Below are 18219 nucleotides of genomic sequence, written 5' to 3'. Positions count from 1 at the left end.
ATTTTACCTTCTTTCAAAAAATATTAAAGATATTTTTTATCTTGTCAAAAGGTACATACACTTGTCAAGATATCAGAATGTTTCAACCATAGTTATCCTTTTTTTGCTTTTTTGCTCTTTGCTTTGATTTTATTAGTCTTCTGAAATGATCAAGATCTACTAGTAATTACTTGCCATCTTCTTATTAGATCATTCAAACACCATACAAACTAAAATTGGCTTGGTATCTGACTTCCATGCCCGAAGGGATGTTCTCAAGTATTTCTCAGTTTCATCTTCCTAAGGAATAGATAAGCCAACAATCTGTAGCCAAAGACCATGGCTATCATGGTTCCTACCTCCATCCCTCTGTTGTCCAGTCCAAGTTCTTCGATGAAACGAGACTTGCAAGGATTAGCGTTGTGGTGGCTTGTGCTCGCGCATCCATACTGAGCCTGGAGGAGTAACCGGTATGCGTGATAGTTGAAAGACAGATGCCGAATCCATGACATGAAGAATGGAACCCTCTGCAATCACAACCAAGTTCATTTATGTTGCTACACTATATATATATATATATATATATATATATATATATATATATATAAGGATCAGAAAAAAGAGCTGCTACTGACTGATGCGTCGACGGTTTTTACCTGCACGAAGAAACCACCAGATAACATGAAGGTCATGATGATGACAGAAGCTAATGTTGTTGCCTTCTTGATATCCATCAGAGCTGCACCAACGGCAAGTCCCAAACCCTGTCAAAGATTGCAGAATATGTTGCTCATTTATTATTATGAGTATAGCTAGTCTTGCAGTTCTGATAAAAGGCAGTGTTTTCTTAAGAAGAGAATGGGATCATCCAACACCATGACATACATACCTGGGCAGCTACAATGCTTAGAAATATTGTCAGCAAGCTTTCTAGAAATGTTGTGAAGTCTGATCTCAGGCCTGCCATGAAATAGACAATTAACAGGAAGACTATTGGCAGTGTGAGATCCAATGGCAGATCACTCGTCGTTCTGGCAATGAAGTATGCACTGAGCTTGTACATGCCCACTGATCTCTCTTTGGCCAGTATCTCCCGTTCTTTAGGGAAGGTGAAGATAGCTGCAAAGACTGGGAAATAACCCCAGAACACCGAGATGAAGAACAGCAATCCTGCCTGATCTTGTAGTTTTTTGGGCGTGGAAGCGTCTGAATGCCACCACAGCAATCCAATAATGACTGCAGTGGCTACAACCTGAATGACGCGGATACAACTCAGGTATTCGTGGCGCCTTTCCTTTAACCCCCTCCAGAAGAGGATGTGGTACTGCTCCCACCAACCCACCCTCGATTCATCCAAGCTGCAGGGGCCTCGTCCTTGCATCATCCACATCGTGTCGATGGGAGCTGGCTTGAGAAGCTTTTGCTTCTCAATTCCGGCAACCCTGGTTTCGTAGGCACCCACCAGGTACTGCATGCCAAGGAAAGCTGAATGCATGAGCCCAACATCTGAAACGAGGAAGAAGCGATCGATGTAAGAAATGTGGATATATCAGCTTATACGTACTTCATGGATGTCCATGGACGATGACGATCTTCCTTCGATTTCGGGAGTTTTGCATAGGAATCTACGTTGCTGCAGTTCCAGAGGTATCGATTTGTCGTTGATGTTGCCGTTGGCGAGATCTATAAGGAACTCAGCTGGGTTCATCGGAATGAGAGGGCTGCAGCCAATCGAGGAGAAGTAGAGCATGGCTTCCGATGTCTTTCCGAAGTACAAGGAGCTGCCTCGCCCCAGCAGAATCAACTTGTCGAACATGTTGAACAGCCTGCTCGAAGGCTGGTGTATGGTGGTGACCACCGTCTTCCCGGCCTGCAGAAGAAGTGCCCCCGGTTACAACTCGCGAATCCCAAACTTTTGAGTTGAATTCCCAGTTCAACAAACATACAAGAGCAATGTTGTGGAGCATCTGAGCTATCCGAAGTGCCGTGGTTGAATCGAGACCAGATGTTGGTTCATCCAGAAACAGAAGTGATGGATCGAGAAGGATTTCATTTCCGATACAGACCCTCTTTCTTTCCCCGGCGGAAATCCCTCTCGTGTATGCTCCACCTATTATGGTATCTTGGCACCTGTGGTAGGACATCACAGATCTCGCTTCCTCAACTAGAACTGGTCGTGGTTCTGTACGGATGATGCTAACAGTTCTTTACCTTTCAAGTCCGAGATCATGGATCACATTTATAGCTCTTTCTTCCTTCTGCTGCTTGGTTAATGTCTTGGGAAGGCGAAGAAGAGCAGCATATGTTAATGTCTCTCTCACCGTTAGGTTGGGAAACACAACATCATCTTGCAGCACAAATCCTATCCTGCTCATCGGGCACAAACTTCAACTTTAGCATAGCTCTAATTGATAATATTGCACAAGAAGTTTGGTACCTTCGTTTAAGCCATTTAGAATATGGCTGATCGTTGTAGGTTATGAGGCCTCCATGGTCCTTAATTCTCATCTTCCCACTGAGGAGATTAAGCAGAGTTGTTTTACCTCCTCCTGATGGTCCCATCAGTGCTAGAACCTCACCAGGTTCCACGGATCCTGTGACTCCTTGAAGGATGTAGTTCATGGCAACAGAGCTCGTTCCTCCATTATCTGCAAACTTGTATCCCACGTCCGAAAACTGCAGGATTGCAGAATTCTTTTGACACTAGTCCTAATAAATGGAAAACTACCTGTATATATCAAGAGCACGAAATTGTACCACATACAGTACCTTGAGATATATGGGGAAAATTAGATCTATCTTCATTGCCATCCAAATATCTGAATCCAGGTTTTTCTTGTTGTTCATGGATCCTTCAGCTTCATCATCTTTTGCTGGAATGTTAACCAATCGAAATGTACTTGAATTTTGATGTCCATAAGGCTGAACTCTTTTATAGATATAAACACAGTTTTCGATTTCTTGAGAAGTTGCCACTCTTATTACTCTATGGTCTCGAGCAGAATAGTTTTGCATATGGACTTCTGACCAGAAATAATGGTGATATGCAGATATATATATATATATATATATATATATATATATATATATATATATATATATATATATATATATATATATATAATGTATCTTACCATTAGCTACAGAAAAAATTTTAAATCAGCAGCAATTAGAAAGAAAAAAGATACCGCAACATAGCTATAGAATTTTGCATCTTAGTTGAACTCAATCATATGTTTTTTATTGTGATCCCTAAACTGAGATAATGTAGCTGCTTCGGCTGTATTAATAGCTATCACCAATGTAGAACATGTCCTATAAGAGTGAAGTGGGCATGAATCTCTCACCATGTGGATGGTTCTTCCTCTGTGAAGTTTCTGGTGTCTCAGATGATGGCTTGGAGGCCCAAAAGTCAACTACATGCTCTATTTCTCTTGAGCTCAATGTGCCATTAATGGCTAGTGCATCAGTAGCTACCAAATCTTGTGCTCTCTTTGCACATCCTGCAGAAAAATTTGATACTGCTGATCCACCCTTGCTTCCGAAGCTTCCGTTCCTCTTCAAGTTGATCCTGACTCCATGTTCAACATCCTTCATGCCGCTGCTTATCATAGAGTCAGTGCTGTGAGATTTCATGATGCTATGGGTTGGCCTTGATCTCGGAATGACATGGTCATCCATGATTGGGAAGGTTTGTTGAGTTCTTGGTACGAGTGATTGCTCCTCCATTGGCAACTGGCTGTAATGTATCCGAGTGTCAAGACAAATTAAGCTTCCTAGTTGCTATTACAGAATTATAACATGAACTGGACTTTTGTTCTTTAGATTGATCTCTCTTATTGGTCTTTCTAATTGCTCGGTTGATTCCTACGCAACATTATTTCCAAAAAAATTGAGCAAGAGGGAGCATGCATGACGAGAAGATATCTAGCGATCGATTACCTGAGAAGATGGAGCTTGCCAACGAAAATAGCCCACACTCATGTGAACAAAGAGGAGATGGTTTGGAATGTGGGATGGAGTAGGGTGGCCTTTATAGAGTTTGCTTTGGGTTGGTGGATGTGCTTTAGAGAATGTGAGCCGAACAGATGCCACAATGATTGGAAGAGTCGGAAGGAAAAATAATCAGCCACGTCACATGTATCATCTTTGCAAATTTATGAGCCCTCTGCATCACATTTCGGCAAAGTTGTATTTATTTACACCTTCCAATGTCTCCCACCATAGTAGAATCACTGATGCAGGCCAAGGATGATGATGTTGGAGATTCAGTAATATTCACCGAAGCTAGTTCCCATGTGGGTTTACGTGCAAGAATCAAACGTTCAAAGGATATACATATAAGCAGTTTCCAAAAATGCAGCTTTAATTTGTTTGGCACTCACTACTTTTTGGATTCTTTTTTGTGTTTATCACTCATTTCTTATCGACAGCAGAGTATAAATAATATTCGCAAAATGTAAACAAAGAATTAGATATTACTCTTTTGTTCACCAGAAATTACTGTAAGCTTCATGCAAAGCACACATCTGTGCTTCTAGTACTGACATAGATTGTCCAATTTTTCGATGTGTTATTTGTTTGCTGAGAAGAAGATAGCTAGATGTTACTACTGCTGGCTTCCGGTTCTACTTGTGTGTGTGACAGAGATGGCACTGCAAAGTTATCTTCCATGGCAGCGTAAGTGGAACTGCAATGGCAAAGCGACAAACAGGTGAGCGTCCATGTCCAGTCCTCACGGCTGGCTTAACCGAGAACGAAATCGACACAGGAAGGTGGTTCTTCTTTTGTTTACTGCAGCAATTATGATGCTTAAGAGACTGCTTCATTGTCATGTCACTTCTGATGGTCGTTCTTCATGGACAAGAACGAGTAGGACATCACAACACTAGTGTCAATCAAATCACACAGTGACCAGCTGCAGAAAAAAAGGGAGCAAAAGAGTCCTCCATGTGTTATTAACAGTGGCAACCGGATTGAAAGGCGTCCCCAAATCGCGCTCGAATGTTCGTCTCGGCCATTACGAAACTTTTACTAGTAAATAGCTAGTATAAATTAAGAATCATACCTTTTGTTGTTTGATGGGTTAGATCTTGATCATCCACCTAAAATGAGGAGGATGAAGCTGATCAAATTCTTTCATTGATTTCTCCTCTGACGTTGAAGTCAAAAGTTGGTTGGTAAAGGGGCTTCCTGAGCTCTGGAGAAGAGAGAAAGAGAGATGGAGGAAAGCTACGGTGGCGTTCACCATGGTGTTCTTGTGACTTGTGAGTATCTTGTCTGGAGATCACATCCGGACTAACAGATGTTAAGGTGTCAATGTCTTCCAAGTAGTGTGCCGAGAACGCCGATATCTTTTGGATTGATTTGTCGATACGGAGGTCTTTTGTTGCAGTGAACATAACTACGTGTCAACAGCTGACTGATGTGGTATATCATTCGGTGAAATCCAATGTGGGACATAATGGCTCGGGTGAGATCTGATAAGACATGCGTTAGGTGGGTGTGTAGCAAGCTCAAGTGGTCAAACCCTCAGATGATGCGTGCGTAAATGCAGAAGCTCGTTGATCCTTCGACGAGTCGGCTGATCACCCTCAGAATGTGACCACAGCGAGCAGAAGCCATCACACAGGAGCGTACAAGCAAGGCATTAATAAATGCCAAGCTGTGCAGGCGGAGGCGATGCCCCGTTTTTTGGGGAACGAAGGCTGCCCACAATGGAGTGTGCTACCTCCCCGTCTTCTTCTTCTCACAACTCCCCTTCGACAGGACGTCTTCTGTGCTACACTGTTGCTGGAAAGCGCAAACTGCGGAGCTCGAGAATCGCAAAGCAACACTGTTTGCTTGCTGCTACAGGGTGCGGATGGAGATTACTGTACCCTTTCCCAGAGAGTTGGAACGAGCATTGATGAAAGCAAAAAGCGAGTGGATGTATACATGGCGAGAGTACCCCCAAAGCTGAAACATTGGATAAGAAGGCCATTAAGTGGCAGCCTTGGTTGCACTAGTTTTTTTCAAGTTTGATAAATCAAAGATGAAGATTTTGGATTGGTCAATACGTGGGTCCCAAACTCAAGAACAAATAAATAAAAAGATGAAAGACTATGTTAAAAGAAGCATCGATTTGTAAGCCTTCGCGTTTGGAGTTACCCGAGTTGCACAATGAGTCAACGTTATGTATCAAAATGTGCTATAAAATTATCAACTAACAATTGACAGATATTTAGAAAATATTATTAAATTATAAGAGAAATAATTTTTATAGCTGAGAAGAACATAACATCTATTGGCCGAACCACTTTTGAAGTAATAAAAGCAGTTGCTTGGACGCTTCGCACACCCACATAACACACACACACACACACACAAAAGAATAGTCATTACGATTCACAATTGACATATTGTTTCTTTCTAACACTTCTTTGCTTTATATCCAATAAAAAAAAAGGAATAGTCATTATAATTCACAATTGACATCTTTGTTTCTTTTCAATGTGTTATTGTTTATTCAAAAGTACTAATTCACCCTCCTTTTTAGTATCATTATGATCCTAACAATCGCGAGGGTAAAGATCGGTGGCGATTCAGTAGGAGGTGACAGTGCCGTTGGACAAGATAGCCACGACATCACTTTGGGGCTCAGTAGGAGGCGAGCTGGCCGAGGAGTCCCTCGACTCAGCTATTGAGCTAGTCGACCTTGTTGACTTGTTCTATGACATCAAGCAGGATCAAAAAGTGATGAATGGCCAAAAGTCGTAATCAAATGGGAGTAGGTTACTGTCGTGGAGGGAGGAGAGGCTCTAGGACGGAGACTAATAGTGCTCACTTGAGGTCGTGCTGGTTGAGTTAGAGGGCAACTCGATAGTGGGTGATAAGAGCTGACAAAGTCTCTAGCGACTACTACAAGTACATCGACGTGATCGTTAGGGCAATGCTTGCTACATTATGGACATCAATCTTGTCGTAGAATTTGAGATCGCCAAGCCAACCACTGACTACATAATGCTCCTTTGCATCCTTCTGACGATGTTTGTTGGCAGTCGAGACTTGATTGAGCATGTCGAGAAGCTAATGTGCGTTGCCAAAACGAAGTCATCAGACAAAGGGAGTATATGCAAGCAAAATGATTAAGCTCGTACGGGAGGATAGCCAATGGTGCGCTCATAGAGAAAGGGTGTCATTTGGGTCGTGGGAGAGGCAGCAAGGATGCAGTGATCTCATGTTGGTGGTGGGAAGTTGTGTAGGATAGAAGTTGGATATAGAGAGATGCCGGTGAGTAGAAAAATGTTCAATGGTGTATAGAGGTTATAAAAATTACTTTTTTAACCTCGTTTTAGAGTCATTTTCTACGGTGACTATATGTGCAGTATTTCCATCGATAAAATTAATATCGTGAGAAGAAACGATATTTTGAAAGTGTCGATACTAGAATGATAAATATAACTAACTACAAGGGATAATATATAATTAGCACAATCGATTTTTATTGGAATATAAAAAAATGGGATTCTTTGCTGACAAAACAAGATTGGTACGAGAAAAACCAAAAATATTGGATACTTTTGAAACAAAAAATATGAGATATTTTTTAAAAAATATGCTTTTAATTATGATTTTTTTTTAGAGAACTATTCTATGTTCCATTTGAGAACACTATAACTTTATCCAAAAGTTTTATGACTAGTTCAATCGAACCGATTTCAATTCGAATATGAAAACTAGAAAAAAGAGTGATCGAGAAAAACCAAAAATAGGCTACACTTTTTAAACATGAACATCTACTAACACAGAGGTCTCACCGGGATTTGAACCCAGGTCGCCAGATTCAAAGTCTGGAGTGCTAACCACTACACCATGAAACCATTTACGTTTGTTATTCTTAGAATATTATTATAATTTATTTAGCTTCTGAAATGAACAGCCAGTTGAAGGGTGTGCTCTTCGTTTGCTGCTTAAAAAATGCTTCAAGGGACACTTTAAAGCAGACTATGATCATCCTCTACAAACTTTTGAATCATGTTAGTGCATGAAATGTAAACTCTGGTGGTCGAAGAGAAAAAGTATCATTTAGTCAGTCTCATTCAAACTGCTCTCCTCTGCACTCTGTATCTATCATCTGTATGGATTACTTGGGAGTTAGAGAAGCTAAAACTAAGTTTCATAAGCAACCTTCATACAAGGTGTGTGACCTTGCATCACACCTGGTCTGTTAATGAGATACTTTAAACGGAGCTACAAAATTGGCCACCATTTTTTTGGGCTGTTTCTACAGGTCATGCTAAAGGTTGAAGATGGTAATCTGTGGCTTCTCCGCTCCGGGAACACTGGTGGTTTCTCCAAGAAGAATGAGCTCTTTGTTGGTCGTGTTGCCAGGCTAGGATTTGCAGCAATGAGTGTGCTCTTTACCTTTTGATTCTACTTTGATCAACACAACACTCAGCTGGATAGTATTGGTTGCTCCTCTCTTGGACGGTCCGCTGGATAGTATTGGTTGAAGCTATCTCACATTTCCTTTGTAGAAAAAGCAATAGAGATGCTTAGTTCCTAATCGACAAGAAAAGAATTTAAAGGGGCCTAAATACATAGTACTGATTCTTGGTCTTAGAATCTTGAATTGATGTTCAGGTAGTAGCACTGTTGCCGGCTTAGGTACTCCCCAAAGAAATATCTCTGTCGCTTATCTTGACAGTGAGTGCTCCAGGGTCCATTACTGTGGAAAGAGTTGCAACATAAACCTATTTGCCTCCTCCTTGTTTCAAAATATAAGCGCTTGCCCTGTCTTGTATTGATTAATGTTGGAGTTTCTAGACAGCTTTCAGAGTCATATTCTAAATTCTAATCCAGGCAAGCTGATAGGAGTTTTGATGATTTTAATGTTCATTTCCTTTTATCTCTTATTGGTTTATCATTAGGTGTTATTTAGATCTATCAACCAACGATTTCTTCTTTTCTAGAAAACTATTGGGTGAGGTAAATATAATCTTCCTGCTAAGAAGATAGGAGGAACACGCAAACATTTCTTAGTTCATACCTCTATTGATTTGCAAAGGGTCCTCCTCCCATATTTGTCGAGTTACTTGACAACAACATCCAACGGTAGATAGATAGATAGATAGATAGATAGATTGATTGATTGATTCAAGAAAATATTACTTTTATGTCATGATATTTTGATTGAATAATTGTTAGATTGTGTCTTAATTGTTAGATTAAGAGGAGGAGGAGAAGAATGAAAAGAAGAAAATTAGAAAATAAAAGAGGAGAACAGAATTGTAGTTAAATAGTAAAAAGAAGATCTTATTAGAATTAAGTCTTAGATTGAGCATATATATACATATATATATATATATATATATATATATAAAGAAATAAATTTAAAATTTTTAAAATTATAAATAACAAGAAGGGGGTTACAAATAATAATCTTAAAAAAAAAAACTGGATCTCTTTGCAAAACACACACACACAAAAAGAAAAAAAAAAAAGTGAAAACAAAATGTTTTCTGGGAAATTTGTCCTTTTTATAAGTAAGAATATTTAGAAAGACTCCGAGGCGGGTTATCGATCCAGACATTTTTTATTTGATGGTTGGTATCAATCCTTTCGTTCTATAAATTGGCCGCATCTACCACTGCCACTTGCGGCATCGGCGGTGAAAGGTTGTCTTCCCTCCCCTAAATCCTCGAGTAAACCCTACACTGTAATTCCTCTTTTTTCTGCTCCATTTTTCCTTTATTTTCGGCAACATTGCATTAAAAAAAAATTTCTGTAAATTTTTACCAAGATTTGAGATATAAAAGATGGTAGCTTCAACAGAAGAAGCAGCCGCGGCCGCGGCTCGCACACTTCCGCCGCCGCCTCCTATTGGGAATGGCAACTGCGCCGGAGTTGCAGCGGAGTCCGAAAACCCCCCAAAGCGATGTCGAACGGTGGAAGCATCGTGTCGATGAATACAATTCTAAGGTCGATGAGGTATCGTGGTAATACATTCAGTTAGATCCTTTTCTATGGCTTATCGTTCCGTATCCTTTTGTGGCTTTTGTTAATATTGTTGTTGGATTGCAGCTGGAGCAAAGGGTGAATGAGGTTCTGGAGCACTATGCGACTAGAAAGCAACCAAAAACCTCTAAAGGGAGCTCCGGTGCCAAGGTTAAGGAGATGGATAAATTTAGTGCTATTAATAACAGTGGAAGCAACCATAGTGGTGGCAAGCTGGTTGAAGGGTGTCCAAAGGAAGTTATTTGCTCAAAGAGAATGCAGGAGCTCATGCGGCAGTTTGGCACCATATTGAAGCAGGCAAGCACTGACTTTGCAGTTCTTATTATGCCTTAAGTTGATTTTTTACGTTTAGATGTATGTATATACATGAACTTAGATGTCAGAACAAATAAAAAAACAGTGAGATCCCTTTTTTAAAACTTGGTGCATTTCACGTACAAGGTTGTTTTGTGGCTCCCTTTAGGTCCAAGTTTATTGCATAAACTTTACAAATTATGGGCATTAGATAAGACGTAAGCAAATCTACAATGGCCCACACAAAAGTTATGAGTCTTAGGATCAAATGTTTACTTCTTGCTTTATGCTTCACTAAACTGCTTGCACATCATGCTTTTCCTTGTTTTATCCGTTATTACTTTAGTGTAAACACACCTCGGCTGGAAGCAATTATGTACTCTATCATTCTCACTGCAACTTTTTCTAATTGTTCTCATTAAGTAGTCCCTTATTCTTTTTGTAGATGTCACAGCACAAGTGGGCTTGGCCATTCATGGAGCCTGTTGATGTTAAGGGTCTTGGTCTAGATGACTATCATGAGGTGCGATCCTTGTTTATCCTCCACTATATATGCTTTCTTTCAATTATTTGTACATACTCTTTGACTTTCTATCATAAACGAGTGACTTGAAGTTGCTGGAATGAATTCTACATATGAAGCTGACCATCTCAATTCAATAGTTTGTCTATATAGTAAAATTCAAGTTCGAAATGTACTGAAGCATATCTCATTCTTCTTCTCGATTACATATTCTCTTTTTTATTGTGGAATAAATCTTAACAACATTGCTTGGTAGTCTTGAAAACAACCATTGGTTTCCTTATGGAAGTTTTAGATTTTTTTTTCCTTTTGGCTGAGACATGAAGTATCTTTATGATTCTTGTATATCTCATGTCCTTAGCCCATTGTGAATAAATTTCTAGTACACCATATTAAGATCAAGTAAAATCTTCTTTGTCATTATGGTTTGATCACTATAATAGCATGTATAATTGAGTGCTATTTAAATTTGGGTAAACCTGTAGCTAGTTACTTCAATGGTCATCTGAGGAATAAATCAGATTCATCAGATTTTCTTCTCAAAGGACTTGCTTTCCTTCAGAAACTTCATTTAGCTTTATTTGATCTTATTTTGACAAACAACATTTGGACTTCTCTGCAACCTAGGTTATTAAAAGGCCCATGGACTTTTCTACAATCAAGAACCAAATGGAAGCAAAGGATGGCAGTGGATATAAGAATGTCCGTGAAATATATGCTGATGTGAGATTGGTTTTCGCTAATGCAATGACATACAATGATGACAGAACTGATATTCATGTTATGGCTAAAACATTGCTGGAAAAATTTGAAGAGAAGTGGCTGCAACTACTTCCTAAAGTTGTTGAAGAGGTAAACAATAATTTTCTAATTTCTGTTGCACTTTTTGTCACTTCTTGCTAGCAGTTCCTCTTTTGTATTTCTGCATGGATATGGAATAGCTTTTGTCGTGTCAAGTTGACCACTTATCTCTCTTCCATATAAAAATTGTTTGTTTTTATTTTTATTCTTTGGTTTTCACTTGACAGGAAGCAAGACAAAAGGAGGATGAGGCTTGGGATCTTGCAAATATGCAAATTTTTCAAGAGGCTTCTTATGAGACAATGGCCAAAGATACCAGCAGAGAGGTACTCTTGAATCCACCTGTAGGCAGAATGGTTTCCTTGAGCAATGGCCATTATTTTGGAAGATGGAAATGATTTAAAGGGTAGTGTTGTTGGTGATGACAGTGTGGAATGCTTAATTGCTAGACCTGGATGGATTTGATTTTCTTTTTCCTGCACAAATTTTTTTTGGGACTTTCCTGGATCATAGCCACAATTGGACATTGTGGTCAGCATTTCCAGTAGCATACCTGTCAATATGAATATAATCTTGTCTTCAAGAAATCCCTCAGTGTCTGACAATTTCTTTGTGATTAACTTTCAGCTTGATGAACTCAATTTGCATTTGGAAAAGCTAAGGGAGTTGGTAATACAGAAGTGCAGGTAACTATTTATTTATTCACCACGATTGTAGAATATATAGATACTAAAATTCTGCTAAATTATTTGAAAATCGGTTAATTTAATTTTCTAATATTTTATGGAAGTGAGCAGTGTGACAGAAAAAGGTTGTGAACTAAAAGTTAATGAGAAGAAAAATTAATTGGCCCATTTCTTTATTTAGCATTAAATTGAGAACTGCCTTTGTAAATAATTAGCAAGATGGCAGACCTCGCAAATGTGTTCCACACTTGCAGTATAATTAGTCATGCTATGTAATGTAAGCTTAGACAGTTTGTATAGGGTGTGCAGTAGTCATGGTAGCCCCGCTTTTCTTGGTTGGTAGCATTTTTAGTTGTGTTCCTGTCTTGTAAGACACACAAGTGTTATAGGTTGAGTAGTGTAGCCATTTTCATGTGAAACAACCCCATTTTCATGTGCCATTGTTTGAATTTTGGCTGATGACCTTGTGGCAAAAACATTAGTGATCTTAGCACCCTAGAACCCCTAGGTGGCATCGGACTAGATGCGGCCTTAGTTATATATCTGACAGGTGGTGCAATGCCTTTAGTGTGCCTATTTCTATTTGACAAAAGTGCTAAATGAACATTGGGCCTGCACTGCTTGTGGAAGCCCTTTATAGGCGATTGTCAACCCGCTCTTGAGAGCTTTTTATACCTAATAAAATATAGTTGCTTTGTATTATTTGTGATCTTGGTTTTCTTACCTTTTTTGTGTGTGATAGTGGCATATTACCCATGTGTTTGTCTTTCTAATTTTTTTTTCTTTGTACAAGTCCTTGGTGGATTCCATGAGGTTAAGGTATAGACTGATTCTTGTGAGCGGGTGTTGCATGCCTTAGACAATCCCATCTAAGAACGTGATAGCAGAACATAATAGCAGGGTGAGGTGTCAGTTACTACTAATTTCTATCTCATATTAGTAATTTCCATTGTCCAAGATCAATAGAACATTTTTAAATCATTTAGTTGCTATTGTATTATGTATTATCAATTCTTATTTCTTGCTAATTTCATGAACTAATTGTTGGGATTTGCTTGAGATGGTGGACCTTGGTTCAGTGGTAACTTTGCCACTTTAGGACCTGGGAAACTAGGATTCAAGTCTCATAAAAAAGTCTCTTTGAATATGGACGTAAGGATGCGTACTTTGACCATTCCTAAATCCCATATTGACGGGAGCCTCATGCATTGGGTTAGCCCGTTTTAAATGTTGAGATTTACCTGTTTCCACAAAGAAGATATGAGAGTTCAGGTGGATCTCTTACTCCCTATTTTTACAACTTATCCAAAAAGATTTTCAATTGATTTTGTTAGAACAACTCAAATATGTATTGCAGTTGTATTGTAGATGGCATCTCAACAATAAATGCAAACTTTGTATGCGAAAGAGATGGTTGAACTCTCAAGTGTGACTGCCTACATTTTTTATAAATGGACTGCAATTTTGTCTGAAATGGGATGGTACGACTGGTATGTACTGGTTTGATGGCTTCCTGAAACCCAAACCAGCCTATTTCAGCTAAACACACTGTGGTATAAGGTGTATGACCAATATGCCTATTGTATCGAGTGGTACAGCAGAAATCCGATCGGTACCACTCATTAATGGCCCAATTTCGACCAGTACAATGTGCTAAGGTTTAAATTTGACCATTGGCCTACCTTAGGGGTTATTTAACTTCCTCTTGGCTCCCCCTCTCACTCACTCTCATCGTCTTTCTTACCCTCTTTCTTAGTCTCAATCTCACTTCTCATCCTCTTTCTCACTCTTTCGATTTCAAATTGTGATTGGTGGAGGTTGATTTGGATAAAAGAGGCTTGGAATCTTGAGGTCATGTGGAAGTTGTCTTTGATCAAAGGTATTCACCTAATGTCTGTATTTTTTCATAATTTTTATGTAATTAGCCTAAAATTATTGGTGATTACTGATTAGAGATTAGTGACTAACTAAGCCTAATTAGAGGTATTTTAGCATAAAAGAGGATCATAAAAAATATAATAATTTCTATTTTTTATCCTTATAGCTTAGAATTTCTATTGATTTTTAGCTCAGATATACCTTATTCTTATTTAATTTGAATTTATATACCAATATAATAGAAGAAAAGACCTTGAAATAGTTTTTTTTCAAGTTCGGCTGAGTTTTGAGGCATTTTCTTGAAATTTGGATACCTAACCCTATGCCATGTTTTGATATGTTGGTACAGACGTGTATGTACCAATCCAGCCATGGACCGGTATACATAGTCGAAACGAGATGTCAATCTTTGGTGTAATATTCAATTCTTGTTTCTTAATGTGGGATTAACTAAGGATTTTCTATTAATAATGCTCATCAACTTTTCCAAGTAAGCTCTTTCTTTCTTTGCCTTTAAGAGACCTCAGCATTCTTACCCGGTATCTAGCTAGGGCCTATTTCTCAGACAGGACAACCAAAAATGTCCAATGTTTAGAGTCTTGGATACCAACAAATGCCCTATGTAGAAATGAAATTATTTATAGCACATCGAAGAATCCTGAAATGCTATTCCATTATCTAACCTCAAGCATGCAATTACATGCAAGTAAGCTGCCTAAGTTACTCCATAAAATAGAAAACAAAATAGTTCACAAAACAATTTTGTGTTTATCGTTTTGTATGAACATGAGGCAATGAATTAGGTTGATACAATCTAGTAAAGCTAAAATATCATAAACTTGAATCCTTCTCAGTGAGTTTTTAACTTATAGGTCTACTTGAGCTAATTAGTATTACTATTAGTTTAAATAGAGTCGATATGAGTTTGATTATCTTTCAGACTTTAGGATCTTTGTTTAAATAGATAATATGTTAAATTCAGTTCTCGAAGACAAGGATCTTTGTTTATGACTTCAAAAGTGGTATTTTAATGCTTAGATGTGTTGACTGTTGCACTTGAAAGCCTTTGTATAAAACATATTGTAGTATTGAAAGCTGCTAATCTTATGTAAAATACAGTGTTAATCGGGCTGTCTTCACTCTCTTTATGAGGAAAGGCTTGAATACGATTCTAACAAAGAAATTTTACCAGAATGTTCCACATAATGTGGAGTATGGGGATAATGAGATCCTAAAATTAGCTATAATCAGTATTCTCCTGAAAATGTAGTATAAAGAAAAGAAAATCTTTTCTTTTCATTTGTCATGAAATATATTGTTAATTAGTTGATTACTTGCCTCAACTTTCTTTCAGGACATGATATCCTAATTTTAGTTGTACTCCAAAGTATTTAGCATAATATATTTTTTATTTAACGATGACCTTTGTTGACTGGCATCAGTTAGGTTTATACATGACTAACTACCTACTTTTTTAGGAAAATGTCGACAAAGGAGAAAAGAGAACTTAGTGTTGGCCTGAGCTCGTTACCTCCTGAAGATCTTAACAAGGCTCTAGAAATTATTGCTCAAAACAATCCTATCTTTCGAGCTACAGGAGAAGTGGTGGATCTTGATATGGATGCACAGGTTGTTTCTTGTGCATGTTTTGAACTCTTCTTAAGATAATCTAATTGTCATGGCAGATAAAGATTTTTCTGTACTCCTTTATTGTACTGTCAATTGGAATATTATAGCTATATCCAATATCTAGTTGGTTAATCAATGGTTATCTCGTGCTCTTTGTTTAAAGAGAAACCAGAGATGGTGAATATCCAGTTGAACAACAGATCACTTGCTGGAAAGGAGCAAGGTGTCATCTAATGGGGCTTTTAGATTTGACATTTAATGTTGCTATCATGTTGAACATTTTCCTTTTTTGCCGCTATCCTTTGGTTTTAGATAAAATTGCATTCGTCTGTTTCATAATTGTGCTTACTTTGATGGTTCACCAAACTCTTTCATTCTAGTCCTTAATCTGGAAGTGAGCATCAGCAACATACTGTTATATAAACTAAAAACTTTCTAGAAACTGAAACTTGTACAGCAGTCCTACTGATAAAAAAATGTGCAATCTATTGCACTCTATTGTTTTTTTTTTGTCGGTGCAGAGTGAAAGCACATTATGGAAACTCAAATTGTTTGTCAAGGAGGCATTGGAGCTTCAGGCAAAGAACTCTGCAAGCAAGGCAGATGACACCATAAAGCGGAAGAAGGAGATATGTGATGCTGTGGCAAAGACTGCAAGGAAGAGAAATAAGAAGATCCACCCATTGTGATGTTTTATGAGTTCATATAAGTTAATTTGACTGCTACGTCAGTGATACATCAGCTGCTGAAGTGCAACTTAGATGAAATTTTAATTAGCCTCTAATTGCTGCCTTCAGCTGCTGCCTGGAAAGCTAGATGGCTTACTATGAGCACAACTTTGTTTACCTTTGCAAAACTGTCGTCAAAGTAAGCAGAAGAATTGAATTATATGTATACCGTAAGATGATTTTTTTTATTTGCGGACAGAGTAGGATGAATTATTTGGTGGAAAGGTTCCTGAAAACATCATGTGCTACTTTCTGGGATGTTTAACTCCTACTTCACAGAACAAATTCGCTAGTCTTTGATTCCATAGCATCAAATGATAGCACGCGAGCGAGCATATCTTCGATGTCCATGCATAACTGGGTTTGGCAGATGAATTTATGTTAATTTTCATGTAATTAAATTGTATAAACTACACGTTTTCTTGATTGGGGACGTCGCAGGTTGCATCACAATCTAATCACATGTGAAGGCTTCACCCATAAAACACATCAACGTAAGGTTCATCTGCGATGGTCGTGTACTAATCACACTTACCGAATATTAAGGATTTAAAATAAATCTCATTTTTTATATCTACAAGCATTAGTCCATTCGATTACTTTATATATCAAGAAACATTAGTTGAGATCCACTAATCAAATAATAATAATAATAATAATAATAATAATAATAACAATGTCAGCTAGCCCAGCTCATAGACATATTATTAATACTATGATCTTATGATCCAATCCTATTCGCTGCATAAAATACAGATATTGGTACGTGCATTAATACAGATCAAGGTTAAAGAACAAGAACAAAGGACTAAAGATTTGCAATTAGTTCAGTGTCCTATTATAAACAGTCGTTTTATCTGTTCACTCAGTCGATCGAGTGCACGATGTGTTTTGCATTGAAGATTAATAATCCATGCATTACCTCATGATCAACCTCTCATGTCCTATGACCTCTTCATATCATCTTCCTGTGACAAGGAAGACTTTGAATCGCGGGACGAACCACTCTCAGAGCCCAGATCTTGAGCGCCAAGGGATCAAACGAGTCTCCGCTGGAACAACAAAGCCGTATCATCATCAGCAGCTCAGCTCATTACAACCAAGAAGAACTCAAACCTTGTGCTGCATTACCCAAAGTGTTTGTCCTTGTAGCATACAAGGTTGAACAAGCAGGTGCCGTCGACTTCGACGATCCACGCATCCATGCCGTCGTCGGTCGTGACGATCCCATCAAGGTAGATAAAGATCTGGTCGATGACGGTGTCAAGATACCTGCTGTATTGGCCTCGGAGCATGTAGTCCTCCACGCACCCAATGCATTGACCACCCTCCAGCTCCGGCAATACCCCATGTCGAAGGCCATGCTCGAGCAGAGGCAGGAGGAGGACTTCGCGGCGGTGGCTCTCAGGAACAGGGTCGCAAAGCATCACAAGTAGTACTTCCCCATATAGCCACCATCGATGTGATCACAGAGATGGAATTCTGCACAAGGCGACACTGCAAACGATGCTTGATTTGTGTGGAAGATTGGAGTTACGTAAAGCTACAAGAGACGATGCTTCTTGATTCTTATCCCTTCGTTTTGCTTGATTTGAAAAGGACAGAGGATGGTTGCATTATCATCACATGTTTCTTAGTGTCCGGATATTAGAAAGATAAGCAAAAGTAAAAGGAACAGTGAGTCAATTTTTATTATGCTCAG

General features: G+C 38.6%; 2 protein-coding genes and 1 non-coding gene across 7 annotated transcripts; 1 reads left to right on the top strand and 2 right to left on the bottom strand.

The window, feature by feature from the left end:
* Positions 1–176: 176 nt before the first annotated feature.
* On the bottom strand, positions 177–3966 carry LOC103996393 (ABC transporter G family member 22-like). Its single transcript, XM_009417316.3, has 10 exons — positions 3922–3966; positions 3327–3718; positions 2749–2852; positions 2417–2655; positions 2191–2346; positions 1926–2109; positions 1544–1849; positions 869–1447; positions 636–743; positions 177–506 (listed from the first exon to the last, which is right to left on the bottom strand). The coding sequence occupies exons 2-10, from the start codon at positions 3706–3708 to the stop codon at positions 255–257; spliced, it is 2310 nt and encodes a 769-aa protein (XP_009415591.3). The 5' UTR covers positions 3709–3718; positions 3922–3966; the 3' UTR covers positions 177–254.
* Positions 3967–7769: 3803 nt separating this feature from the next.
* Positions 7770–7841, bottom strand: TRNAQ-UUG (transfer RNA glutamine (anticodon UUG)). Its single transcript has one exon. It is a non-coding gene; the product is annotated as a tRNA-Gln (tRNA).
* Positions 7842–9507: 1666 nt separating this feature from the next.
* Positions 9508–16741, top strand: LOC103995515 (transcription factor GTE1). 5 transcript variants are annotated; one of them, XM_065081189.1, is made up of 9 exons: positions 9508–9638; positions 9796–9951; positions 10045–10275; positions 10718–10795; positions 11423–11647; positions 11824–11922; positions 12224–12282; positions 15639–15789; positions 16311–16741. In XM_065081189.1, the coding sequence occupies exons 2-9, from the start codon at positions 9850–9852 to the stop codon at positions 16476–16478; spliced, it is 1113 nt and encodes a 370-aa protein (XP_064937261.1). In that variant the 5' UTR covers positions 9508–9638; positions 9796–9849; the 3' UTR covers positions 16479–16741. The 5 variants fall into 5 exon arrangements, with proteins under 5 accessions (XP_064937261.1, XP_064937259.1, XP_064937260.1 ...); XM_065081187.1 differs by having other exon boundaries at positions 9523–9679; XM_065081188.1 differs by having other exon boundaries at positions 9528–9679; positions 9764–9951.
* Positions 16742–18219: the final 1478 nt, after the last annotated feature.

This window comes from Musa acuminata, chromosome BXJ1-8, assembly GCF_036884655.1.
Source record: "Musa acuminata AAA Group cultivar baxijiao chromosome BXJ1-8, Cavendish_Baxijiao_AAA, whole genome shotgun sequence".
NCBI classification, from domain to species: domain Eukaryota; kingdom Viridiplantae; phylum Streptophyta; class Magnoliopsida; order Zingiberales; family Musaceae; genus Musa; species Musa acuminata.
This window is presented reverse-complemented; position numbering and strand designations above follow the sequence as displayed.

Excerpts from the sequence above, each read along its gene's own strand:
- LOC103996393 (XM_009417316.3), bottom strand. The coding sequence starts at position 3,708 with ATGGAGGAGCAATCACTCGTACCAAGAACTCAACAAACCTTCCCAATC. Across the intron at positions 2,656-2,748 it reads TTTTCCCCATATATCTCAAG|TTTTCGGACGTGGGATACAA; the intron begins GTACTGTATGTG and ends GCAATCCTGCAG. Across the intron at positions 744-868 it reads TAAGCATTGTAGCTGCCCAG|GGTTTGGGACTTGCCGTTGG; the intron begins GTATGTATGTCA and ends AATCTTTGACAG.
- LOC103995515 (XM_065081189.1), top strand. The coding sequence starts at position 9,850 with ATGGCAACTGCGCCGGAGTTGCAGCGGAGTCCGAAAACCCCCCAAAGC. Across the intron at positions 9,952-10,044 it reads ACAATTCTAAGGTCGATGAG|CTGGAGCAAAGGGTGAATGA; the intron begins GTATCGTGGTAA and ends GTTGGATTGCAG. Across the intron at positions 15,790-16,310 it reads ATCTTGATATGGATGCACAG|AGTGAAAGCACATTATGGAA; the intron begins GTTGTTTCTTGT and ends TTGTCGGTGCAG.